The 25,391-nt window shown below is 40.9% G+C and overlaps 4 protein-coding genes across 5 annotated transcripts; 2 read left to right on the top strand and 2 right to left on the bottom strand.

Moving 5' to 3' along the window:
- The first annotated feature begins 982 nt into the window (after positions 1 to 982).
- Positions 983 to 10,755, top strand: clpxb (caseinolytic mitochondrial matrix peptidase chaperone subunit Xb). 2 transcript variants are annotated; one of them, XM_076089241.1, is made up of 15 exons: positions 983 to 1,385; positions 1,946 to 2,023; positions 2,755 to 2,915; positions 3,046 to 3,160; positions 4,441 to 4,595; positions 4,717 to 4,876; positions 5,856 to 5,897; positions 6,391 to 6,567; positions 6,674 to 6,838; positions 7,641 to 7,729; positions 7,905 to 8,069; positions 8,181 to 8,480; positions 8,821 to 8,913; positions 9,002 to 9,108; positions 9,243 to 10,755. In XM_076089241.1, exons 2-15 carry the CDS (start codon positions 1,969 to 1,971, stop codon positions 9,331 to 9,333), a joined length of 1,875 nt encoding a protein of 624 aa, XP_075945356.1. In that variant the 5' UTR covers positions 983 to 1,385; positions 1,946 to 1,968; the 3' UTR covers positions 9,334 to 10,755. The 2 variants fall into 2 exon arrangements, with proteins under 2 accessions (XP_075945356.1, XP_075945357.1); XM_076089242.1 differs by lacking the exon at positions 5,856 to 5,897.
- Positions 10,756 to 10,904: 149 nt separating this feature from the next.
- Positions 10,905 to 15,119, top strand: LOC142947574 (uncharacterized). The gene is made up of 6 exons (XM_076089244.1): positions 10,905 to 11,411; positions 11,496 to 11,635; positions 12,385 to 13,035; positions 13,129 to 13,296; positions 13,770 to 13,871; positions 13,970 to 15,119. The coding sequence occupies exons 2-6, from the start codon at positions 11,513 to 11,515 to the stop codon at positions 14,102 to 14,104; spliced, it is 1,179 nt and encodes a 392-aa protein (XP_075945359.1). The 5' UTR covers positions 10,905 to 11,411; positions 11,496 to 11,512; the 3' UTR covers positions 14,105 to 15,119.
- Positions 14,345 to 20,072, bottom strand: LOC142947573 (protein regulator of cytokinesis 1-like). The gene is made up of 14 exons (XM_076089243.1): positions 19,943 to 20,072; positions 19,359 to 19,491; positions 19,138 to 19,260; positions 18,804 to 19,037; positions 18,552 to 18,722; positions 18,295 to 18,444; positions 18,035 to 18,182; positions 17,803 to 17,939; positions 17,617 to 17,712; positions 17,088 to 17,234; positions 16,864 to 16,974; positions 16,630 to 16,737; positions 15,975 to 16,145; positions 14,345 to 15,361 (listed from the first exon to the last, which is right to left on the bottom strand). Exons 1-14 carry the CDS (start codon positions 19,951 to 19,953, stop codon positions 15,290 to 15,292), a joined length of 1,812 nt encoding a protein of 603 aa, XP_075945358.1. The 5' UTR covers positions 19,954 to 20,072; the 3' UTR covers positions 14,345 to 15,289.
- Positions 20,073 to 21,535: 1,463 nt separating this feature from the next.
- On the bottom strand, positions 21,536 to 24,594 carry spi1a (Spi-1 proto-oncogene a). Its single transcript, XM_076089245.1, has 5 exons — positions 24,225 to 24,594; positions 23,617 to 23,710; positions 23,345 to 23,532; positions 22,217 to 22,376; positions 21,536 to 22,111 (listed from the first exon to the last, which is right to left on the bottom strand). The coding sequence occupies exons 1-5, from the start codon at positions 24,249 to 24,251 to the stop codon at positions 21,801 to 21,803; spliced, it is 780 nt and encodes a 259-aa protein (XP_075945360.1). The 5' UTR covers positions 24,252 to 24,594; the 3' UTR covers positions 21,536 to 21,800.
- Positions 24,595 to 25,391: the final 797 nt, after the last annotated feature.

Below are 25,391 nucleotides of genomic sequence, written 5' to 3'. Positions count from 1 at the left end.
AATAGTGCAGAATGACTGATTAATTGTTCATCAGAGTGACGGCTGGTGGAAAGAAGCTGTTCTGGTGTCAGGTGGTTTTAACGTACTGCAGTGCCTTATAGCGCCTACCAGAGGGGAGGAGTTGGAACTGGTTGTGTCCAGGGTGTGATGGGTCTGCAGTGATGTTTCCTGCCTGTTTCCTGACTCTGGAGATGTACTAGTCCTGGATTGAGGGCAGGCTGGCACCAATGACTTTCTCTGCAGACCTGACAGTCCGTTGTAGTCTGTTCTTGTCCTGTTTGGTGGCCGATACAAACCACACAGTCATGGACATGCAGAGAACAGATTGGATGATAGCCGAGTAGCAGCTCCTGAGGTAGGTTGAACTTCCTGAGCTGGCTGGGGGGGGGCTTATCAAACCTGCAGTACAACACATTCTGGTTGTCAGCCAGTTGGTGAGTCTCATCAGTGTGTGTGGGGGGGGGGGAGTGGGCTTATCAAACCTGCAGTACAACACATTCTGGTTGTCAGCCAGTTGGTGAGTCTCATCAGTGTGTGGGGGGGGGATGGTCTCCTGTAGTTGGTAAGGTCCTGCAGGCCTCTCCACTAATGCAGGGTGAAAACCTGTTTTCCAACTTTTCAGTGTAGCTCCTCTTTGCTACCCTGATCTCATTTGTCAATGTGTTCCTGGCCTGGTTGTACAGGATCCTGTCCCCACTTCTGTAGGCCTTCTCCTTGGCCTGATGAAGCTGCCTGAATTTTGCAGTAAACCAGGGTTTATTGGCTGCCGTAATGACAGGCATATCCTACTCCAGTAGGCTACATATTATAGTTGGTATTGAAGGCAATTACAGACCACTATATGATTCCACCAACAACTCCGGTAATAAATATGACAGTATTGTTAATTTTACAGTGAATCTTCGGTTCAGGACAGCGTGACACATTTACGAGGATCACCCAAACGTAACACAGACCGTACATTACGAGGACCATTTGAACGCACCAGCAGTCATTCCTGTAAACGCCTCCTGTGGATTAGCTGCTAGATCTCCAAACATCGGGATGGGTGTGAGCCGCATAGACAGAAGCTAAGCCTCCATATTGCTTACACCGTTCACACGTTTTAATTCACGTATGTTAGCTACTGTACCCAGAGAGAAGGCTAGCTAGCAGCTAACTGTGTAACCGACCTAGTGCATAACAGCGTTACATCACTTTGGGTCGTGTCCCACCTGGGAAATATCGGCCTAGAGAAGCCAATACTGTATGCACTGTGACATTAGTACGACACACTGAGCCGTTTAACTAAAACAAGGGAGCGAAAGCTGCAGTGACTTTGAAAATTAGTGTTGTTTTTTTTCCCGAAGGGGTTGTCAGGACGCGACTGGGTTTCATCGTGCCCTGTGAGTAAAACGAACTAATTACATGTTGTCTCGACATATGCTGGTCTAACGACACTGTTATAATTAATAAGCTAATTTTAGCATTTGGCTAGTCACGTTAGCCTGCGTTAGCTAACGCTAGCTGTTTGTTCAGGGTAACTCATATTAACCACTGCGCAACATACTGGCTGTATGTCTGCCAGGGGTGTTTGTCATTTCCACCAACAGAAACACCAGGTAGTTCTGGCTTGGGCCTAGCTTACGTAGCTAGCAGTTACGTATTGACATAACACAACCAGCGAGCGTTACACTGTTTATTTTGCCGTGTATTGCTGCCGTTAGATAGCAGGAGGTAGTTGACCTTGGTAGCTTAACAATTTAATACATTTAATGAATCATTTAACCGAGATTGATTTCTACAGTAGCATTGCCACCTTCGCCAGTAAATGACCTGCTAATGCTAACTGTGACGTTGAAGTTGTGACATGTTTTGAAGGCTAAACGGCCTCTCTTGTTTGCTACTGCTGTTTGTTAGCCCCCGTCTTTCCTCAGCACAGTGTTAACTTTATGTTCATTTTCAGGATATTGAGCCAAACGGGGAGTTATGTCCTGTCCATGCACTTCGGCTGCCAGGTTGTTCCTAAACACTGCCCACAGAGGTAAGAAAGTGAAAGTACCAGCTGGCTAACAGCTGCATGACATTGTGCTAACGTTAACTTGCTGCTGTTCGTGAAGTAGGTCTGCAGCTAACGCATAACAGTGTCCGCCCGTCACCTAATGCCCACTGCAGGTGGGAAACGTGTTTTCGTAGCTGTAAGAAAGCTGTAACGTGAGTCGTAAACTTGCATCACCCAGCTTTTCATAGAGTTGCACAGCTGTGACTTAGCTTCAAGAGTGATAATGCAAAAGGAAAACACACAACTTGTTTATATGAAAACAGAAAATAGTGTTAAGTAGCAATAGCTTAGCATACTTCTTACGTCAGCCAGAGCCCCTCACACTTGCATAATACCAAATGTTCAGCCACAGCGCATATAACTATGGACTCATTGCCCCAGACCATGAACTGCTGCTCTAGATAATATGCTGTGTGTTCAACTGATATCTATAGACAGAGGCCATTATGTTGCATTTTTTATACTCATCTGATGTGTTATGAACTAATTAAGTCCCCCCCAATGATGCATGTAGGGTGGCAACTAACAAGTATTTTCATTATCAATTCATTTGCAGATTATTTACTCGATTAACCAATTCATTTATTAGTCTTTCAAGTAAAACAAAATTGTGAAACATTTAAATTTCCATAGTTATTGTCATTCATTTGAAATATATGTTTATAACAGACAATGTTTTTGGAATCAAAAGGAGTGTTGTTGTTTGTTGTCAGGATTGTCCTGCTCCCGGATCCAGTTGTTTTCTCTGAGTCGTCTGGGATCTCGGGAAACTCACTTACCTCCCAGGGTACGAGTGAGGTCGTTTTCAGAGGCCACTGTCTGCTATGCTGCTAAAGACGGGACAACAAAGGACAGTGGAAGCGATGGTGGAAAGGTAATCTCTTGGAGGAGAAATCTCATTTGTAGCTCTCTTCCATGATAGTGTTACGCATTACTCTGTAAACGGAAGAGATGGGTAGTAATGTATTTTAAAATGTGCTGACCCTGTTGTTGTTTTTACACAGAAAAGCATCAGTGAGGGGAAGAGACTTTCTGGCTCTGGAGGATCAGGCAAGGGGGGAAGCCAGCTACGCTGCCCTAAATGTGGAGATCCCTGCACACATGTAGAGACCTTTGTATGTGAGTAAACTTCTTAATAATCGACAACCAGGTTTACCAAGAAATATGATCTGATGTGTATTTTAGGCACAAAGTTTATGTAGAAACTTAAAATCAAGATGAGTAAGTGGGAAAGGCGAAGAATATGTCACCAATGTTTTGTTGAGTTCGCACACAAAAATCCTCACTAAAGAAGCAAAAGCAAATGTAGAGAACAGTTTACGAGAGAGGTTCTGTTTTATTATTATGTAAACAAGGCATCATACAGCAAACATCCGGCATTATTCGTGCGAAAAGAGATCTGGATTACATCGTTGGATAACATGCAACATGGAGGAGGCGGAGAAAAAACAACTGAGGAGATGGTTTGTGCATTGGCTGACTAAAAATAAAAGAAACGGAGGGAAGTGCAGCCGCAGCAAATAGACACATTTTCATTTTTGTCCACAATTCGGTGTTGAAATGTGACTTTTGTTGTATTTCAAACAAAGCATTGAACCAGGTTTCACATTTTGCTGTGGTACAAACTGTAGTGGTGGACTGCAATCGCTATAAACACAAAGCATATGAATGGTACACATTACATTACACCACAAACAACCATCATATGTCATTTCCTGGCACAGTTTGTCAAACTACAAACCTGCAAGTAAACACTGAGGGATAGGTTTCATTGTTGTCAAATGAACATTTTCACTATGTGAGTTTATATTCTTCAACTAAAAAGTGTTGTTTAGATTGTTTGAGGTGTAGGAAACCTCCTTTCAAACAATCAGATACGGGGTTCCTGCTCTGGGTTGTTTTGTAACTTGTGAAACTTCAGGACTTTATAAACTTGTGTCGGTGATGGACCAGAGCTCCGTCTACTACTGTCTATGTGACTATTCAACCACTCAGACCACACAATCTGATGCATACAAGCGGCAATGTGCTGTCATCTCACTATAATCCAGTAACCAAGTATCATCTAGCAGTGTAAGTGCAGCTTGGTCAGGGACTGCTAGGAGTCAAAGTTCATTGTAAAAAGAGAATTCATTCAAATCTGTTGAAAACAAATGTACCAGGGACACTGCTCGGCAGCATGTGTAACACATTTATCCTGCAGGTCAGGACCAGCAGCAGACAATTTTTGGCCATTTCTACAGTTCAGCACTATGAGCCACCTGTTGTTTTTATTAGTGCGAGTCAGCTTATTGATATGCAACCTTGAAAAAATGTTAAGCTGTGAATGTCTCAAACACTTTTTTTTTTAAACCAGGTTGTGAAATGTTTCTATGTGTTGTGTGTTTATTCTTTTGTAGCATCAACACGATTTGTCAAATGTGAGAAATGTCATCACTTTTTCGTGGTTCTGTCTGAAACGGACTCTAAGAAGGGACTAAACAAAGAGCCAGAATCTGCTGCGGAGGCAGTGAAACTGGCTTTTTCACAGAAACCTCCCCCTCCTCCGAAGAAGGTGAGAAATTAAAGCAGGAAGTCAAAATATGCTTTTAAAGGACTTTCATTGAAATGTTACACATCCTGTTGTAATCAAGTCTATTATCCTGTTATGAAGCATAAATTGTTTTTTTCTCCAGATATATGCTTACCTCGACAAGTTTGTTGTTGGCCAGTCCTATGCAAAAAAGGTGTTGGCAGTTGCAGTGTACAATCACTACAAGCGCATCTACAACAACATCCCTGCTGGGAGTCGACAGCAGGTGGATATGGAAAAACAGCCCACTCTAACACCTCGTGGTCAGTATTACTGCTGTCTGTAGATATTCGGTCATTCTGCAGCTTATTGGTGGACCCCCCCCCCCACCGTTTTTCATTAGAAAACTCCCTTTTTAATGTCTTAATTTTAAATAATTGTTATGTACATGTTGATTTGGTTTCCTCTGATCACTTGCAATAATCAATTCACGGTTTCTTTTCCACCTGCATACCAGACCATCATCATAGTCTCACAGCAAATGGGCGTTTTGAAAGAAAAATGTTTCTTTTGTCAATCAAGTGAATTTGAAAAAAGCTCCATGTTCTTTATCTTTATATAGTAATATGTATACTTTAAATATATAGTGCTGAGCTTTGACCTACTTCTGGGCTACATTTCTGTTTTCATTCCATACTGGACAGCAGAGACAGACAACAAATATGAAGCCAGAGAGTGAAGTGGAATGGTATGCGCCAGGAACTATGATTTTAAATAGAAGAGTTGCTGTTTATGCCACTGTTTGATTCTGGGATTTATCAAACACTATTTTATGTAACACTATTTCAAAATTCAACTTAATCATGGAATTAAAGCCGTTTTCATTAACCTCCTGATAAAGTAAACGCAAAAGAGATGCAGTTCTGCAAAATTGCAGTAGTAACGGTTAATAATAACTTTTTATTTACAGGAAAGTGCTGAAAAACAAATACATTTCCAATCGTTCAAGTTTGTCACAGTGAAGCACTGAAATTTCGCACACAATAGCTTTTATTCTCTACCCATCCAGATGTTACATAATCAAGTCATCATCAAGTCATTTACTCATAAAATAACTGATAAGAGGTTGCAGCTGTGACCTTCATTTCTAACTTGTCTTGAATCCTAATCGGTCTTATTTGGCATTTGTTCAATAGCTATCGCACTACTGTATAGAGGTTTTTTCAGGGCTGTAGTGATAATGTCATAATGGTAGTGAATAATTATAATATTGATTTGGGTACTTTCCTCCTCTTCCTGTAGAACTAGAGATGAGAAGACGAGAGGATGAGTACAGGTTCACAAGTAAGTGATTGGTCCTCCTTACTGTTGTTTCCATCAGAGGCCACTTAAAAAAATCACAACACTTGAACTGCAATTTCTGTCTTTATTGTCATGAGTTGCACAAATGCCAAAATATAGAGACAGCTGTGGCTCCTCAGAGCTTTGTTCCGCCTTTTCCAGGCAGATATTTCTAGTGACTTATTTCTAGTCATGCTCAACCTAAAGAAAGATTATAACATAATCATGATTAATCAAAACACCAGAGCATTAAGCAATAACCCAGATGATGCAGTTCATTTTATTTGAGGAAATACAGCTCCAGTTGAGCAGCGACTATCTCACCATGCACACAAATGAGCTTATGAACTGAGTCTTTGACTGACCGGAGAATATCAGATAAGTTGACCCACTAGCATTCAGTCTTTTATAGTGATTTTTGAAATATAGTTTCTGGAGAAGTTCTTACTTTTCCGTCACAACGCTAACCCCCCTGTGACTTTTCTTGTTGTTGCAGAACTGCTGCAGATTGCAGGCATCAGTCCTCATGGAAATGCTCTGGGAGCGTCCATGCAGCAGCAGGCGAGCCAGCAGGCACCTCAGGAGAAGAGGGGCGGGGAGGTCCTGGACTCCACACACACTGACATTAAACTGGAGAAGAGCAACATCATACTTCTAGGTCCAACTGGCTCAGGTTGGTGTTTAGTAATATATGACAGCGACACTCGGATCATTAGGATGTACGCCGCTACATAGGCAGTTCACTTGTAAATGGACCTGTCTTGTCAAATTTGTCACAGGTAAAACGTTGTTGGCGCAGACGCTGGCCCGTTGTTTGGATGTTCCGTTTGCAATATGCGATTGCACCACACTCACTCAAGCTGGATACGTGGGAGAAGACATTGAGTCGGTTATTGCCAAGCTGCTGCAAGATTCCAACTACTCAGTGGAAAAAGCACAACAAGGTGGGCAGAGGGACTGACTTAATAACCTACTGGAGATGACGGTCAGCATGACCCCAGTTTGGAGAAACAGACAGCAGTACCGGCACAGTAGCAAAGCAAAGCACTGCTGTGGACCGGGGCGGCAGCAAAACATATTTTACCACCTAAAAGAGAGGCTCGCCTAGAAATATCAACACCACAAGACTCCGATGACAAAAACAGTGATTTTCACTTTGCAGAAACAGGTTGCTGATCAACCACTGCCTCGATTGGTTCGTTTCTTTGTGTGACTGTGTGACTGGTGTTTTAAAGGTTAGTTTGGATTCACCAAAGTCGCACAAGAACACAAAAAACCGAACCGATCGAGGCAGCGGTAGTCCAGCAACTTCATGTTCTGCAAGGTAGAATTTGAAAAATGGTGTACTTGCATGTTTTCTCACCTTTTTATATGATGATCAGAATACACAAACAAGTCAGATGTAAATAAAAAGGCACAAATCTCAAAGTTAAACTGATTCAGTCACTATGAACATCACGACACGATGAGAACAATGTTTCTGTCCTATGCTCGATCTTGTTGGGTATGTTATCAGTAAGAATAAAAAAAAAAAAAACAGTCGAGGATTAACGAAAGTAAACATCAGTTTCATTTTTACAGAGCTGACTTATCGCTGCTCTGCAACTGTTGAGTCTCGTAGTGTTTTCTTCACATTTGAACCGTTTTCAAATGATTAAAAGTGGGTTATGTTTAGTATAGTGTAAGCTCATGTTATTGTGAGAAGTGAAATGTAAACATGGCGCTGTCCTTGTATTTCATGTGCAGGTATTGTGTTTCTGGATGAGGTTGATAAGATTGGCAGTGTGCCTGGAATCCATCAGCTGAGAGATGTAGGAGGAGAGGGAGTCCAGCAGGTCAGTATTCAACTTTAATGTGGTTTGTTTATAGACATTAATCTCAGAATAACATTGTGAGAGTTTGGATTAAGAAATACAGCAGATTTCACTTACTTACTGTTTTTTCCCTTGTTCTATATTGGTTGACCTAAACTTGTGTTATTAACATTTACTTCCTTTTCCTCTCTGTCAGGGTTTGCTCAAACTCTTGGAGGGCACGATCGTCAATGTTCCTGAGAAAAACTCCAGGAAGCTGAGAGGAGAGACGGTGCAGGTGGACACAACAAACATTCTGTTTGTGGCGTCTGGTGCTTTCAACGGACTCGACAGAATCATCAGCAGAAGAAAGAATGAAAAGGTAAATTTAACACGGCTCATATGCACCGACTGTCTGCTGACACTCGGTCTCCACTCCTGTTTGTCTTCATTCCTGCCTCTAATGCGATCCTCTTGTTTCGTGACTCTTCAGTATTTGGGTTTTGGAACTCCAGCCAACATGGGGAAAGGGCGGCGTGCAGCGGCTGCCGCTGACTTGGCCAACTCCAGCGGTGAGACGGACACGGTGGCGGAGATCGAGGAGAAGGACAGGCTGCTGAAGGTCGTCGAGGCCAGGGACCTCATCGAGTTTGGAATGATCCCAGAGTTCGTTGGTCGTCTTCCCGTGGTCGTGCCTCTGCACAGCCTGGATGAAGAAACGCTAGTCCGAATCTTGACTGAACCACGCAACGCCGTGGTGCCCCAGTACCAGGCTCTGTTCAGCATGGACAAAGTAAGGACGCTCCTATAACGGGCACAATTGTACAGTGTTAAGCTGTGTTCAGACAGGCAGAAGCCCACTCTTTCTTTTGAATGAGACCAACGAGGGGGCTCTGGCTCAGCTGTTGCCACAACGCAATGCAGCGTCATCTAGACAAATGCCTGCAAGGGCACATTCCTGGTAGATTACCGTGTAATGTCAAATCACCACAGTATTTCTGCTGGTACCGGAAAGACAACACCTTTTTCTTGAATCAGACCTACACGTTTGTTAAAATGTTATCTGTATGGGTTCATACCTGAACAACTGGATATTTGGAATTGAAATGAATCTGCTGTGTGTTTCGTCTCAGTGTGAACTCAACGTGACTCCAGATGCCCTGAAGGCCATAGCCAGGATGGCTCTGGAGAGAAAAACTGGAGCTCGTGGGCTCAGATCCATCATGGTATGTGATTTTTGCCATGGGTTATCACACATACATTTCTATGTTGACATAGCACAATAATTAAGCATATCCTCATTTTTTTTTAAAGGAAAAGCTCCTTCTAGAGCCCATGTTTGAGGTGCCACACTCTGACATCATGGCTGTTGAGCTGACCAAAGACATTGTTCTTGGAAAATCCCTACCGAGTTATATCAGGTCAGTATCTCTCCGCTCACAGTGCAGTGCTACAAGTGTACAATGTTAGTGATCAGATTCCTTAAGCCGAGCTCACCGAGTCTCCAACGTTGTGTTGTCTGGAACCTGAGCTGGAGTTTCCATTTGAATTGCAGAGCCCCCGCCAAGGAGTCTGCAGAAGAGGAATATGACTCTGGCATCGAGGAGGAGAACTGGCCTCGGCAGGCGGACGCTGCTAACAACTGATCCATGTCACTCATTTCACCTAAAGGACAGTCTGTGAAATCATTAGATCATTATGAACCTTTTAAATCCAACTCTGGATTTGACTATAGCCTCTGACAAACAAGCTGTGGATACTGTAGTCGAGGTAATAATGAAGTCTGGTGGTTTTCACTGAAGAGTGTTTTCCTGATCAACAAGTTAAGAGAGTGTAACAAACTTTGGTCCTGTGCATCAGCTGTAAATTCTCTAGCGGTGCACTCACAGGGTGGACCTTCATAAAATATTTCAATCTCTGGGGATTGTCAACATTTTTATCTATATAAAGATAATGCAATTTTATTCACGGAAGGATTTGTAGCTAGTTTATTTGTGTTCTCTTTTTGTGGCGATGGGCTGTAATAGCAAGGGAAGCAAATGGAAATGATGGGATCATACTGTGCACTTCAAAAGAAGTGGAGCGGAGTAAGTGTCGATGTGATGGAAACATGTCGAGTAATGCCTTACATCATAAGGACATAATATTCCATAAGCACATCAATATTTCAACGTTTTCTTCTTCACCACCATTGTAATAATGGTGCTCACAGCAAAACTGGTCGCTGCTTAGGTGGCATTTGTAAGCAGTTTTTATGACACGACCTCTAATTAGGAGCCCACATTGTGAAGTGTAACGCACCAGCAAACTAAACAGAGCAGGTGTTAAACAATGGTGACCTTTTAAACAGCCAGAATGGTGTTTTTTTTTTTTTTAAGTGTTTTGCTTCCACTTGTAGCCCACCATTTAGGGAATGTATCTATTCACTTGCTGACCCTATCATCACAGGACTGGATCACACGGCTGCCTCTCAAAGCAGGATTAGCAGGTTGCCAGATCACTTTGATGTGTTCTATAATTATCCTCTGAGACGTTGCTTTGTAGTAGATGTCCTCCAACATACAGTACATGACTGAGTCATATTTTTTAATTTGATATTGAACCTTCATTATTGTGATTCAAATCATAATTGGACAGATCATCTCTTTCACAGTTGGCTGGATGCCACTCTAAACCCGTTTTGTCAGACGACCCTTAAGAACGGCGCAGGTATTTATTTTCATTGTGCGTGCCCCAGTATTGGAAACCCACCTCAGTGTTAGTGATGTAATATCCTGTTACTAAATGGTGTCTCAATACACACGTCTGTAATCAAGTCTGAATGCTCTCTGACTGAACAGAACCACGCTGCTGTACTCTTTAACATGCTGTTTGTGCTAGAACATGAGATTAAACTAGATCTGTTCTCTCTTTGCTTTTAAGTTTCCTTTTCCTTCAGTTCAGTTTAAAAACAGATTTTCTGTTTTCAGAGGTCTGTTACAGAACCTGTAAACTCCCCCAGTTTGTGAATCTGAAATTATTTGTGATTGTTGAAAATATATAAATAAAATGTAAATCTCTGTACAGAATTGTTCTTTAAGTTTAAACCTGTCAACAGAACGTGCACTTTAAATTGATTAGTTTACCAAAGTCAGTGTGACACAATCCTTGTCAGATATTCTCAACACACAACAAATCAGCGATAGAGGAAAATCAATATCATAGACATCACAATGTTGTTCCACCCTGTTACGCTGCCACCTTTATGTAATCGGATAATCTCTGGAAAGTATTGCGCTGTTTCTCAATCCCTCAGCAATCCCTAATCCCCTTCAGGTCCAGATTGAATTTACAAAGTCACACTGTCTGAAACGTGCCTTTGAATATGGAAGGAAAAAAGGAAAAGATTGACTAAAGGATAACATTTTCTATTGTCAATGTATTAGTAGCAAAGCATAACATAATTATAAATATATTTATATATTTGCTAATTTAGAATATTTTTAGTATTACTCTGGTATATATTTCTATGTATATATGTTTCAATACTCCTTTGTTTGTACTGCACATGTGCAGGTAGGATTATAACAGGTGTCTGTGGGGTGATATTGTAAACAGCTGATGATGATGTCAGAGGCTTAGTGATGAAGAGGCTTATCACGTACATCATCTTTGTGTTAGTCATTTACTCCAAACACCCATCAATGCTTCAGAGGGCTGTGAAGAAGGAGAATACCTGACAACGGTAGGTTTTATTACAACTATGATGAAGTTCTGGTTTTATAACTTCGAACTCAGGAACTCTTTGTGGTTTTTTTTCCTGATGCAGTTTATTTGTTGGAGAATATGAACTCTCTGGAGGATGTCCCATTTCTGAGCGTACTGGGTCCACTGGAGGAGGAAGTGCAGCTTGTGACGGCTCTGGACATCACTATACCAGACTGCCATCGGATCCTACGAGACACCGAGGTCGCACATCCATTTCTTTCACGTTCACAAGTTTAATATCTTTCTGGGATCAATTCATTAGCAGTGATCTGTCTGACTCGGTGGCTTTCAGCTTTCCTCTAGTTATTCATCTGTTAAATTGTTGGGAATATGTTTCACTTATTGTACACTTATTTCTAATACCTAATTCCTGTTGGAGTGCCACTGCTACTACATTAGATTTGTCACAGCCCAGAAAAGAACAAATCAATATGTATATCACCTTATATTTTAAAGTTAACCCCAAAATCCATATTTTACCTCTTACCTGAAGTGCTATTTATCAATGTAGAATATTTTAGTGGGAATACGATGGAAAGAGACATTGCTACTGAGTTTTTCAAATGTATTGTTTTGTCTCTTTGAGCACCACAAACTGAGTGCCATATAGTCCCGTCATATTTGAGAGAAGGCAGACATCTTTACTGCTGATATCTCCAAAAAACAATCTAGATTCATAAATACCACTACAGGTAAGAGGTACTTAATTATTAGTATTACCCTCATAGGTGTTTTTTGATGTAAGATATTATTTTGGCATGTGACAAAAGGGGGTAAATAATAACATTAATCATGGCTGAATTCCATTTAGCTGCTTCAGATTCACAGTCCTGGTATTGTGCACGCTGGCTCACAGTCACAACACCTGTGCCTTCCTGCTACGACAAGTCAAGCTCTGCTGTGTAAAAAGTGTTTTGCTGAAGATCTGTTTTGGTTTGTTTTTACTGCAGTATGGCTTCAACCTGGAGAAATGGATCTTAACTGGTCAACAGCCCGTCTGTCAGGCCCCATCCTGCCCTCCCTACTGGCTGATGTTCAGCAGCCCTCAGGAGAGCCGCAAGGCCAGTCGCAGGAGCGGCGACACATGGTCCCTACACCCCCGGCCCCGCAGTCACAGCCTGAACTCTGCAGACACTTGCTGGCTGCACTATCGCACCGTCAGGTTCTTCATATCTGACTCTGAGGATGAAGATGGTTACCAAGAGGATAATGAAGCCTCCTCTGCAGAAGATGCACCTCGCTCCATCAAGAGCAGAGAGCGGCCCCGGAGCGCGGCACCCAAAGACCAACTCTCCAGAGTCAAAGACATGCACCTTGGTCCTTCCACTCACCACTATAAGCCTGCCTCACCTCAGAGCCTCAGAGGCAGCAGAGGCTCTTTACTGTCTCTGCAAGACTGCAGACAACCTCTGCGAGCAGTGGAGCAGCACAGGTCCCAGCAGGCCAGCCCCCTCCCCCATGGTCAGAAGAACAGCAAAAAGAAGCAGCGTTCACAGGGCTCTGTGGGCAAAAAGTACTCCCTGAACACACCACCCTCTCCACCCAGGCTGCAGCAGCAACGACCCTCCTCTGCAGGGCCCGTCGTCTCAAACCACAGACAGGTTTTTTTTTTTTCTTCTGTTCGTGTCTCTGAGAAAAATATGTATCATATCTTTTCTTCCATAACCCACTATCTGTTCTTCCCCTGTCACCAGGCACTGAGGACCGGTGGCTCTCGTGGGGTTTTCTTTGACGCAGCAGAGTTGTTGTCAGCACTCAGCCAGGAAGAGAGGGAGCTACTTGAAACCATCACAGAGAAGGGCTACCCTTTACGCACAGCTATTCTGGCTCTGCAAAAGACAGGCTATCACAGCCCAGAGAAGGTAGGCACCACTTTCAAACATTTTTGGTAAAGTTAAATGTCCAAAAAGTGGCGCCGCTATAGATTTTTCCCAGTTGGTAAAACTGTAAAGTGGGTCATTTGCTCAATCACCATTGTGTTACCTCATTCAGCAGTAGATAGTGACCCAACAGACATTTGTTTAAATGAAAATCTTTGCGATAATTACTTCAATCAACACATCTTGAATGGTTTATAAACCCTGATAATGCATAAATAAAACACGTCTGAGTTACTCTTCAGTTGCTGCATGCTTGATAATTGTAAAATCAAAAACTCACACAATAGAATAACCCATCAAACCTGCATTTAAATTTGAGTAAATAATAAATAATTAATTAAAAACCCGATACACAAGACTTTTCTTTACAATTACCTAGAAATCTAACTTGTGCTATTTGTACTTCAACAAGACCCAGCTTGTCATTCTCAATTATTTGCCCCTTTTATCAACAGATCCTGAAGTACCTGGTAGCCAGTGATCGTCTGTGTGAGCTGGGTTATGATGAAGCTCAGGTGGAGGAGGCCTTGGAGATGTTTCAGAACTGCGAAAGCAAGGTGATTACCGCTCGTCGGTGGTTTCTTGCCAAAAGGTTACAAAAAAGCAACACCACAGCAGTTCTTTGTGTCATTACTTACTTTCAATTCAATTTCAGGCTGCTGAGTTCCTGCGCCTTCTGACTCAGTTTAATGAGATGGGCTTCCAGCAAAATGCAATCAAAGAAGTGCTGCTTGTTCATGAAAATCACCGTGAGAGGGCTCTTGAAGAACTCATGACACGCATGGCTTAAACAGAACATCTTCCCATTTCTAGTCTGTGTGGAGAATAGATTATTTTCTACAATACAGCGTGTGAAATGTACTAGTATGTATACAGTATGTGGTCAAAGCATTATACTTAACAGATACTGCCTTCTGACTTACTGACTAACTCGAGATTAACATACAACCTGTGCAACTCAACTATACGGGCTAGAATGATAACACTAGCTTACAATTGCATATGATTAAAAACATCTTAGTGTTTAATGTGGGAAATGTTTCTCGTTTCAGTCTAGTGCGCGGGGAGTCTCTTCATGTCCAGGGGTTTGCAGGCCAAAACCATGATAATGATGAATATCTGCTTTTTTGCCACCTTTTACATTTGACTTTATTTCAGACTACAGGACCATAATAAGAAAAAAGGGAAAACACACTTGCACTGTACAATGAAGACAAAAACACATCTCAGTACATTCATATTCCAGTGCTTCCTTTGCCTGTTACATATCATATACAATACAAAGCAACAAGCATACTATACAATAGCCATAGCAAATAGTATAGGAAAGTACACAATACAAATGATTGAATGAAATTAGTCATGAAAATGTAGTAAGTCATAAAAAGTCAGGATGGAACGTCATGAAAATCATAATAGTCATATATGGTCTGTCAAAACATAGTATAGTATGCCATCAATTCTGAATGTTGTGTAACTCAACTATACAGGCTAGAATGAAAACAGTCATGTACGATTAGAAATGACAAAATCATAAATAGGTGTCAACGTTTATTTACAGCTTGATCTTTGAAAAAAGAAAAGCACTATGAAGAGCAAACGTAGCAGTCATCCCAGCTGGAGGAATAAAGCCATGGTGCTCTGGCTAGCTGCTACAGCACTACAACAAAGTAGTGCTCAAGATATGGTTAAAGTTACATTTAAAAAGCTGTAGCCTTAAAATAAAAATGTGAAATAAAAAGCCATATCTGACTTGGTACAATTATCAATAACTTGCCACAAATACAGCAGAGAAAACAGTAGGGCTCACCCTGGAATAAAGTTTAAGGAAAAGAGAATTGCTAGAGACCCGAAATATTTACATGTTTTGTAAGAAGTTTACATCAATGTTCCCGCTTGTCCACCATCTGAATATTACACCAAACTACATCAGCGCTGGATGACTTGTGGTGCCAGAGCAGCCGACTGGACGCCATCACTGATGGCCGACAGTAGAGTTCAGCAGTCCAGACTTCGCATTCGATTTAGATGCTGTCGAGAGGTGCCTCTGTGGAGAAAAGTGAAAACGACCGGTCAGGATCTTTGTTCATATTGAAGGGGTCAAAATGTTGCAGCACGGTAACATAAAACGCTAAATGTTAATATTTAGTGGAGTTAAACTGTCGCCCAGGAAACAAGTGATTGAGTCTTTGGTATGTCAGGAGTTGTTTTAAGCATTTACAGTTGAGAAAAGTGTGAAAAGGTTCCAATCCTTTTCACACTTTTCTCATGATTCACTGCTCATAAAAACAATCCGATATGTGTATTTGTTGTATCCATGGTCTACCACTATGAGATTATCCGTTTCCAGACATTATGCAGCTTTGGCAAACATTTGCTTCATTTCATAAATACCCACATTTTTACTAAACAGCTAAAATACAAAAAATATACGAAGAGACACATAAAAAGTGTATTTTCTGGGACTTGCAGTTCCTGGTCCAACAGCAGTTAACAGAAACTCTGATTTAGCTTAATGATGCCAAACGGTGGAAGTTAACTATATAATCCTACAGTACTTCATGGTACTATTGTAATCCAATAAAAATCAGTATAAGATTGTATGTTAGCGGACTTTTTATGGTGAGGGATGAACTAAACAAATGTAAAACTAGATTTACCGAAAATTCCGAATAGAAGTCCGCAACAGAGTTGGAGGTGAAGGTGTGCTCTTGAGTATCCTGAGACCTTAGTGTGCCACTTGGAGTGTTTCTTAGATGGGAGAGGTTTTCCTTGTTTCTGTCTAGTGCACGGGGAGTCTTTCCTTGTCCAGGGGGTCGCAGGCCAAAACCCTACAACAAGACCATGATGAGCTTTTTCATTTGACTTAATTTCAGACTACAGGTAAAAAAAGAATTGGAAACACACTTGCAAAAAAATATCTATAACATCACACATTCACAGTACGCTCCTGCAAAGCCGCCACATCCAAGCATCACAAGTGTAGCTTGTGTTAGAGTTTTGCAGAGCGTCATTCACGCTGATAAGTGTCTTATTCACAAATGGGTTAAGATACAGTTTAACGAACGATACTTAAGGGATTCCTTAAGTATGAGACAAGGAGAAAACTTTAAGCGAACAATTCAAGGAAACGGTTAATAAGGAGCAACCAATTACATCTGAAGGAATCCTTAACTCTGACTAAGGAAAATCTTAAACTACGGGATATTTTTGTGCAACCAGCCAGATAGAGAGCTTAGCAATCTAACCTACAGGGTCCATCATAATGCGGATATGAATGTTGTCCATGAGATGAGTCAAACGGACTGAATATACCTTGCTGGCAGACAGAGGTGGTTTCTGGGTGGAGGGCTGGCACATGGTTCCACCGAGGCCTGAACTAAGGAAGCTGGTAGGAGTGGAGAAGGTTGAGGTGCCGTTGAGCTGAGGGGACCAAAGGAAATGTTGTTTGAAACTATTCATTCACCACGGTACCGTCAGTCAGTTAGTGTCACTCTGCACATGCAATGGTGAAACAACAAATCCAACAAAACTGCAGGACCATCTTACCTTTCTCACTTTTCCAGGTGTGAGAGTCCCTGCCATCCGCCTTTTGGATGGCGTTCTCATTGAAGTTCCATACAACATGTCCTCCTGTGTCTGTTTTGTTTTCTTCATTTGCTAATTGACACAAAAAGAAGAATGTAGTCATATTGACAATCCTTTTGAGACGGGGGAAAATTAAGACTGAAAGAAATGCATTTTTTTTTTTTTTTATCTTAGTAAGAACACACCCTCTCCAGTTTCTCCTTCTCCTTCTCAGCATGGTGGTGATCCCACTGCTGCTGCACGTACTCTAGAAATTGCTGTCCGTTGACCTGGAATTCTTTGCAATGCTCCTCCTCCCAAGCATCAATTTGAGCTTTAAGACTCTTTTCCAGCTGCAACATAAAGGGGAAACACTGATTTTACCTCGTGTACATGTTCACACTTCCCATCGACAGCAGACTACATTACATAACAGTCACAATTTCTATCTATATTAAATCTGGTGGCTACAATTTTGCACAGGAACTACAGAGTGAGATTATGCTAGTTTGAACATCCCCACCTGTTGGCCAAAATCAGTAATGCACCAACAACCATAGAGCCGTTTTCCCTCCACAGTCGATTCCCTTGAGCTCATTTGTTTTATTGCTAATTAGTCTTTTTTTTATCCCCACTGACAGCTTCCTTTACAAGCATGACATTTATTGAATTGCAATCCTGTTTTTGTATAAACTGAACGTCTCAATAATAGAACAATATTTAAACCTTCCTCACCTTAGGCAAACTTTTCTGCAGGTCAGCTCTCTGCTTCTCCTCCTTCAGAAGGTTCCCACCTCTATTGTTGAACCTCGAGGGGTCATTCGCCTTTTTCTGAGATAGGTACATACAACCACACGTAACCACACCAAGATACGTTTGTTTTAAATGCTTCCCCACTAAACTCATGAGGATAGTACTTACATCAAGCTCCAAGTACAAGGTCCAGTTCTCCTGCCATTTTGTGACTCCCTCAAAGAGTTCCCTGTGGCCCTCGAAACACATCTTCAGGGTCCTGACCTCTGCCTCGTGCAGGTTGAGAAGCTCTTCAGTAAAATCATCTGGGGAAATAAAACACGCATTAAGAATACACTTTGCGATTATCAACGGCATATATTCAGTGCAAGGGCATTGTCATTATACCACAACTATTCACCATCATGATATGGAACGAAAGCTTGCTGCTGTTCTTGGCTGTAGAAGCATCGTTCCCAGAAAAGAGTGATCTCAGCTCTGATGGCCTCGATGACAGACTTCATGCTCTGCATTTTCAGCTCCTCTAGACGCTGGGCCTCAGCCTGGAGCTGGAAAGACAGAATACTCATTCAAATGTGTTATGTAAATGTTTGGTGAAACAACACACCAACGCATTGCCTGAAATGGGTTAATCTGAACCAGATGAGGTAGATTTCTTACTGTCTCGATGTTTCTCTTCTTTGACATGAGCATGTGCTCAGAGAGGGCTTCCCTCTCCTCTTGGGGAGTCCGAAGTCTTTCCCACAGCTCCTGGATCTTAGAACGGAGAGCTGCACAACGGTCCTCGTTCTTAGCCTTGCGTTCTTTTAACTGGGAGGAGGCATAAAAAGAATACATCAATTATAATACATGATATCGTAGACTTAAATCATAGGGTCAGAATAACAAACATCTAATGGCAAATATTATAGAACTACCTGACTGAGGAGAAGTTTGAGAGCAGCAATGTTGTCATTCGACAGACAAAATGCCTCCTCATCCTCACACATCACATCCGTCTCAAAGCTCGTCTCTGGGTGTCGCTCCAGATCATCCATGAATACGACGATCTCCCTTTTGACGCCTACAAATTCATCATGACGTCGCTCCTGAAAAAACGAGCCAGGTTAACTTACAACCCTATTAAGAAAAGGCACTAATAATTAAGACAACCAGAATGTCAGTTATACCTTCTCCTTGGTGAGATCATCCAGGTAGGCATGATACGTCTCAAGTTGATTCAGTGAGGGGACGGCGTCATGGTCAATGCAAAATGGGGTAGTGCACAAAATATCACACAGCTCACGGTCTTTGGCAATGAGGCCCTTGAGCTCTTCCATTCTCTTCTTCTTCTGCTCCATCATCAGCTCTAGACGTGTGCGGCTATTATTCTCGATTTGCAACATGGAGCAGCCATCTTCCTCCTTTGCAGAAATCCAGAAAGTTAGTCCAAACATATTAGTAATTTTCCCTGACAGGTTTATGAAAACCACATATTAAACAAATACAAATAAAAGACTGTACCTTAAATGGGGGCAGCTGAAGTTCAGTGCACAAGTGATTGAGTTTCTTTATACATAACTCTATGCTTTTCATTAATCTCTTCTTGAGCTCCTCCTCTTCCGTAATCATTAGGTCCAGCAGAGCCTGCGGGACAAGAGAAAACAAGAATACGGGTCAATGTGCTAGCTCTGCGAGGTCAACAACCAGACTTTACATATAATTTAAATTGATAGGAGACTCACTTTAATGTGCTTGTGAACATCATTTGTTCTCTGGACGCGCTGTTCCTCTGGAATCCCAATTTCATCCCAAATGTCCTGCAGCCTGATCTGGGCTCTGTTAAGATATGCACCACACTCTGCTGCGTGGACTTCACTGGAAAGAAAAGTATTGGTGCGAGTGAGTCAGTGTCCTGTAGGTTCAACACTTGTTACCAGTAAAACCAGACCAATATTAACATTAGCGCGAGCGAGTCATTTAAAATCAGGTATCAGACTGTTAGCTCTCTGCTAAAGTTACTAACGGTAACGTTAAATGCCTCAATCGTTTCAGCCGCTGAGCAAGCTAACGTTAGCTAGCTTCCACGCGCATTAGCGTTCGTTGTAACGGTAAATAAAATACCAGATCGAGCATGAGTGATTACCACAACATGTGTCATTGCAGCACACGCAGACAGAAAATCGGTCCCAAAGCGACAGGAGCTGTGTGCGTCTGCTCACAGTAGCTAAAGCTGGCTAGCTTAAGCTAAGCTATCGACAGGCTAGTCGGGAAATACGTTTGCGAACTGATTGTCATTGTTCCATAATTAAAATGTTACGTTACTAACCTTACTCTCATATTGCTCCTCAAACTTACAACATATATATTAAAAACAATCTTCGTTAACGGGTTAGTTAGAAAAACAAATCAACGTCGGTGTGGCTACGGTTGACGGGACACCAGCTCGCTTGTCGACTCGACGGATTTGAAATCTGCACCGGAACAACGCCTGGGCTCCGATTGGCTGCTTTGACGGATGACGTTGGCGGAAGCTGTTCTGGGGGGGCGGTACTTTATCGTTTCAAATTAATCCGTTTTGAAAGTGATGTCCGTTATTTTGATATTGAAACCACGGAGCATATTTTATTTTCCTCTTGCTGTGTTGGAAACAAATGAAAGAATAGAAAAAAATAACATGTCGAACTCCAACCACATGTAGATGTAATGTGTGGATGGCAAAATATTATATAAACAAAGTCACATTTATGAAAACTCCATCCATTTGTATTGCTTTTTGTAGTGCATTTCAACTATATTGTAAATCCCTGAATGTAGGCCTGGATGTATGAAATCTGCAAAATAACTGCTAAAAGGCATAAGATTGTACAAATCATTAGACCTGGAATGTACCAACCTTTAATGGAAGACCATTTGTAGTTATGTATATTGTTTATTTTCATTATTTACAATTTATGCACTTACATGTATTGTCATCTATTTGTTGTTTTATTTGGGATATTTTACTACTCAGACACAAACAATATTTAATACCGTGTTCCACATAATTGAATGCTTGATATTAGGTAAAAAGGAATAAATCATTTATAAAAGTAAAAAAAGAATTCTTCTAAAGGTTTCTACTGATGTTAAGGAGTCCCCTTTATTTTGGGAGGTAGCTAAAATTAATGGGCCTTTATTGTTAAGTTCATATGCTAAAGTTGAATAACAAAGACTTAACTGTAGACAGATCTAACTCCTTTATTTTTCTCAGGTCTAACTCTTGGTTTCAGACCATGGCTCCGGTCATTGCTTCCCAGTCTATTTCTATCGGGGTCTGTCTCAGCCCTTGTTTGTGCCGTTTAGTTTCTCATATCTGTTTTTGCTTAAGGTGAGGTCTATGGATATATAGTATATGGTTACTCCTCTTGTGTGAATGGCATACTTTACTTTTGCCTGTAGTGTGTTTTTTTCCAGGCTGGCATGGACCACAACAGATTTTGTGGTCTTGGTGAGGCCCTGCCAGCAGCCAAATGCCTTTTTCGTAGGTAGACTACAGACTCCATCCACAAAGCTATCTGTATTTAAAGTTTTTCCAGTTATCTTGCACACATGTCTCTGCTACATTTTCTTGGTTGAATGCTTCAATTATCTGTCTTTTCACTACTATTTTCCACAGCTTTTTACCATCTACACATCTGTCTTTTGCTCTCCCCCCCTTTTCCCATTTGGACCAGGGTTAAAAAAAAAAAAAAGTGACATTAATTTGCAGCCATGTTGCTCAGCTCTGCCACTCAAATTTCACTGAATTAGAAATAGGCCACATCATGCTCTGGACTAGACACATATCCACTATAGGCCAGAACATCATTTGTGTGTTTAAAGATGGATTCAGTTCATTTGACAAAACAGACATTCATGACAAAAGATTATGTAAAAACAGTTGTTGTTTTTAGTTGTCCCTGATGTTTAATAATCCTTTAATCCTTGTACACAAACACTTAAATTTACATGCACAAACTCCATTTGAGTCTAAAATGAAGAAGTTTATAGAGGCTAATGGCGTAGGAGAGGATTTACACCGTCATCAAAAATAAATTATGTAAGAAAACTTGGTAGAAAAACGAAGTGAAATTGCATACAGGAAAAACACAATCTTGGCTAGTTTAGTGATTTCAGCGTAATGAAAGACAGCCTGTGTTCCCTCATCAGTGAGGATACTGGCGTAAGTAGAGGTTCCTCAGCACCTCCTCACTGAACTGGTAGGTAAGCTTTTTCTTCACTTTTTTAATCTCTCCAGATTTACCATAGTTCCTCAGAGCTCGAGCCATTTTTTGGTAGGTCATTTTTTTACGGTTTCCTTTCTGAGTACCCCAGTGGCTGGCCAGGACTTCTTTGTGTTTTGTGGAGAACTGAAAGATACCCTTGTCCTGGTCCACCCACCAGATACTATCAGTCATGTCACCATTTCTTAGCAAGTCCAAGAGGAACTGGTACAAGCGGATTTTCTTCTTGTTGCCTGGATTTGAAAATATGAGACTCAGTCAAGCAATTTAGTTTGGCAGTTTCCTCAGGCGTTATATGTATGTGACTTGCAGTAGATTTATGCATTGGAAATACTCACTAATGTCTTTCCTGAAGGAGTGGTTGTGGTCTTCAAGTTCCTCCCCGTCTGATACCTCGAGCGGAGGACTGATTCCTCTTTGTTCCTCTTCTGAGTAGTAATGTCCAGGCGAGGCAGAGGGTTGGTACTGGTAGCACAGGGATGGGGTGTAATATGGGATCTGTACGTGAAATTTAAAGCACGTCATGGTTCAAGTTTACACAGAGGAGTGATAGAGCTGCAATTTTCTTTTGTTTTGCAATTATCCACCATCTGACATTTTGCTTTAACATTCAGTCATTGTGCTAAAAGAGGAAGTAACTCTGCCAAAATAGAATTCAATGCTCTGCAAGACCATGTGATGTAGACAACATTTCAGAGAAAATATCCCTGACTGTCCACATCATGTATTTGTAGAGGTGAGATTCCTCTTTTTCTTTTAGATTTCATTGTATCTAAATCCATGCTGTTTTCGTCAAAGTATATCCTAAAATATGTATTGTGTTGTTATTATGTTGGCAGCAATAAATGAAGAGAAAAACAAAAACCTTTCTGTTTGACCTTGTATTCAACATGTATATAAATGTATAACAGCAACAGTGTTGTTCATAGATTGTTGGTCATTTTTCAAGCAGAAATCTCCCAAATTCCCTTCTCCTGCAGCTTCTTAACTATAAACGTTTACTGATTTGCTCTGTTTTAAATTGAATAACTTTGTGTTTCAGACTGTTGGTTGGATAAGTCCAGCCGTTTGAATGAGTAAACTTGGGCTCTGAAAAATAGTGATTTTATACATTTTTTTATACAGTTTTTTGACATTTTATGGACTAAATGAAGAATTGTTAGTGGCCTTGTTAACATCTTGATTTGCAATAATGTCACTTGAAAGGGGAACATGCTGTATTAAATTAGAACCAAACTTAACTAAAAAAGAAGTAGAAAAAATTAACAAAACCCTAGTTTGTCTTTGTGCTTTAGCTCCTGTCTTTTCAATAAGATCAGGTTTGAAACTGACCTGGTATATCCTTATTTAGGCAGCTTTTTACTGCAGAACATCAATATGCTTTCATTTCAAAATTTCAGGTCACATATGTATAGATTATGTCTCTTCACACTAGAGCCGTCATCCATTTCTACACATGGACTTACTTGTGGTGACACAGAGAGAGGTACGAGCGGTGGGTCCAGGTGAAGGGGCATAGACTCGCTGCTGTAGCGGTATGTTGGTTGTACCAGTTGTTGAGGAGACACAGACTGAAGCTCAATGAGGTGATTCACTGGAGAATTCTCAAAGTCCGTCGGCTGGACACGCTCTGAGTGGAAGGTCCATCTATGGTCTGAAAAGTGACAGAAAGTACTGTCAGGCACTCAGTCGTGCAGTGATTCGTGTTCATTTCAATTGTTAAATCCAGTCTTCTCACCTTCATAAATCTCCCCCACAGTAGTGAGATATGGGTACAGCTCTGCAGGTGGCCGATAATTATCTGGTTCATTTGGAACAAGTTCCTCTGATGCCTTTGGAGGGGAAAAATTAATTTTGTCACAGAGAAAGTAAAAGTTTGAGTCTCTTTTTCCTGACAACATTAAGTCAAATATGTCCATTGTGTTCTTCTAGAAGTACTTTTATTTATATAATTTATTTGATCTTCATTGCTTTAATAGAAGATAAAGACAGGGAATTAATAGATTAAATTAACAGAGCAGCTGATCACCAGAGGAAATACACAAGTTCATACAGAAAGTTGTGTTTAGTGTAGGTTACTCTCCCAATTCTCACGGCAAAAACAAATACACATGTCCTGGTTGAACACAAACACAACGCCCAGCCCTCATCTTCTTCTCAGATAATTAATCAGCAATGAGAATGTCTAAGTTCCACCTTGGACACTAGAATTACTTTCTAGAAAACCTCTTTTTTTAAACAGCTAAAGAAACAGAATAAACAGCATGACAAACAGGAAAATATTATCTCAATATCACAAACTCTGAACAAAGATCAGACATGAATCAATAAAAGAGCAGCACTTACAGATGATATGGTATATCCTTCCATCATGTAAACAAGGCAGCATGAGAAACTTTGTTCTTGAAGCTTGTGTTGGACGTCAACTTTTTCTTATTGCTTCACTGAAACGCGCAACCTCGCTGAGCTGACTTCACCAGACAAATGGGAACTGAAAGTGAGAAACAAACTGGACTCTATCGAGCCTGCGTTCATATCATCCAATTGCCAAATGCATACGATCAGCTAGTTCCTGATGGCTGAGTGTCATGTATGAGCCAATCATATGTACATGCATTTCTTGCATATTTAAGAGGTGTTATCATACAAGGATTCACAATGATACCTGTTTTAATAAGCAGTTATATATACACGATATATATTTAACACATTTTAGTATTGGTCCAGAGTAAAAGTAGTAGTATGGTGCTGTCTAAAAAGTTGTTTTTATCCCAAAGCCATAACAATAGTAAAAATAGATGCATGTATGAATCCTCTAAAGATATTTGTAGAAACCGTCACACTGTTAAAATAGACATTTGTTATCACACATATAATGGCCTGCACTTGTATGCTTTAACTTCCCCCTTTGTCAGTCTAAGTGCTGCAGTCATGTGCCCTTAAAAAAAGCTAAATAGAATGATATTGATTAAACATATATCAGGCTTCCCTACACTTGCTGTGCAAGAAAATGTGATTTACTTGTTTCCTTACCATCAATCACAACAAATCCCCGGGCAAATGTACTGATAGGAATTTCTTTAACAGTTGCTGCACACAGGAGCCGAAACCAAAAATGAGTTTGGAATCAAGCTTGTTCCTCTTTAGTTTGGCATTATGGTTTCAATTGAGGAAGTATTGACCATGAGAATGAAACCAGTGAAAACATGACGGAAATGTTTGGAGCCACTGTGTCCCTGAAACGTGTTTGTATTCCTGCTAGAGGTAGACATTAGCTAAAGAGATAATACCTGAAACATATGCTGTGGCTAAACAACTATTTTTATTTGTATTCTTTTAGAAAAGTATGATTTTGTATAGCTTCTCTCAGAATATTACAATGAACCAAAAGATATTCCATTATTTTGTTGTTGTACTGTTTGATGTGTGTAATGCGTTTGGCCATGTTGAGATGGAAAGTTACCAGAGGCAATCTGTGGGATGTGATGAAACAGTTTCCTGTTCACCAGACAG

This window comes from Anarhichas minor, unplaced genomic scaffold (assembly GCF_050575085.1).
Source record: "Anarhichas minor isolate MPS153535 unplaced genomic scaffold, ASM5057508v1 ptg000011l, whole genome shotgun sequence".
NCBI classification, from domain to species: Eukaryota; Metazoa; Chordata; class Actinopteri; order Perciformes; family Anarhichadidae; genus Anarhichas; species Anarhichas minor.
This window is presented reverse-complemented; position numbering and strand designations above follow the sequence as displayed.

Bases quoted from the DNA above. Each gene is read 5' to 3' on its own strand.
- clpxb (XM_076089241.1), top strand. From the start codon at position 1,969: ATGTCCTGTCCATGCACTTCGGCTGCCAGGTTGTTCCTAAACACTGCC. The intron at 3,161-4,440 runs GTGAGTAAACTT...ATTCTTTTGTAG, and splicing joins ACATGTAGAGACCTTTGTAT to CATCAACACGATTTGTCAAA. The intron at 8,481-8,820 runs GTAAGGACGCTC...GTTTCGTCTCAG, and splicing joins CTCTGTTCAGCATGGACAAA to TGTGAACTCAACGTGACTCC.
- LOC142947574 (XM_076089244.1), top strand. From the start codon at position 11,513: ATGAACTCTCTGGAGGATGTCCCATTTCTGAGCGTACTGGGTCCACTG. The intron at 11,636-12,384 runs GTCGCACATCCA...TTTTTACTGCAG, and splicing joins GGATCCTACGAGACACCGAG to TATGGCTTCAACCTGGAGAA. The intron at 13,036-13,128 runs GTTTTTTTTTTT...CCCTGTCACCAG, and splicing joins TCGTCTCAAACCACAGACAG to GCACTGAGGACCGGTGGCTC.
- spi1a (XM_076089245.1), bottom strand. From the start codon at position 24,251: ATGATGGAAGGATATACCATATCATCT. The intron at 22,377-23,344 runs GTAAGTCCATGT...TTTCACGTACAG, and splicing joins CTCTCTCTGTGTCACCACAA to ATCCCATATTACACCCCATC. The intron at 22,112-22,216 runs GTGAGTATTTCC...TTTCAAATCCAG, and splicing joins CTCCTTCAGGAAAGACATTA to GCAACAAGAAGAAAATCCGC.
- LOC142947573 (XM_076089243.1), bottom strand. The intron at 17,713-17,802 runs GTAAGTACTATC...TACCTATCTCAG, and splicing joins CCTTGTACTTGGAGCTTGAT to AAAAAGGCGAATGACCCCTC. The intron at 17,235-17,616 runs GTGAGGAAGGTT...TTTATGTTGCAG, and splicing joins TGCAGAAAAGTTTGCCTAAG to CTGGAAAAGAGTCTTAAAGC.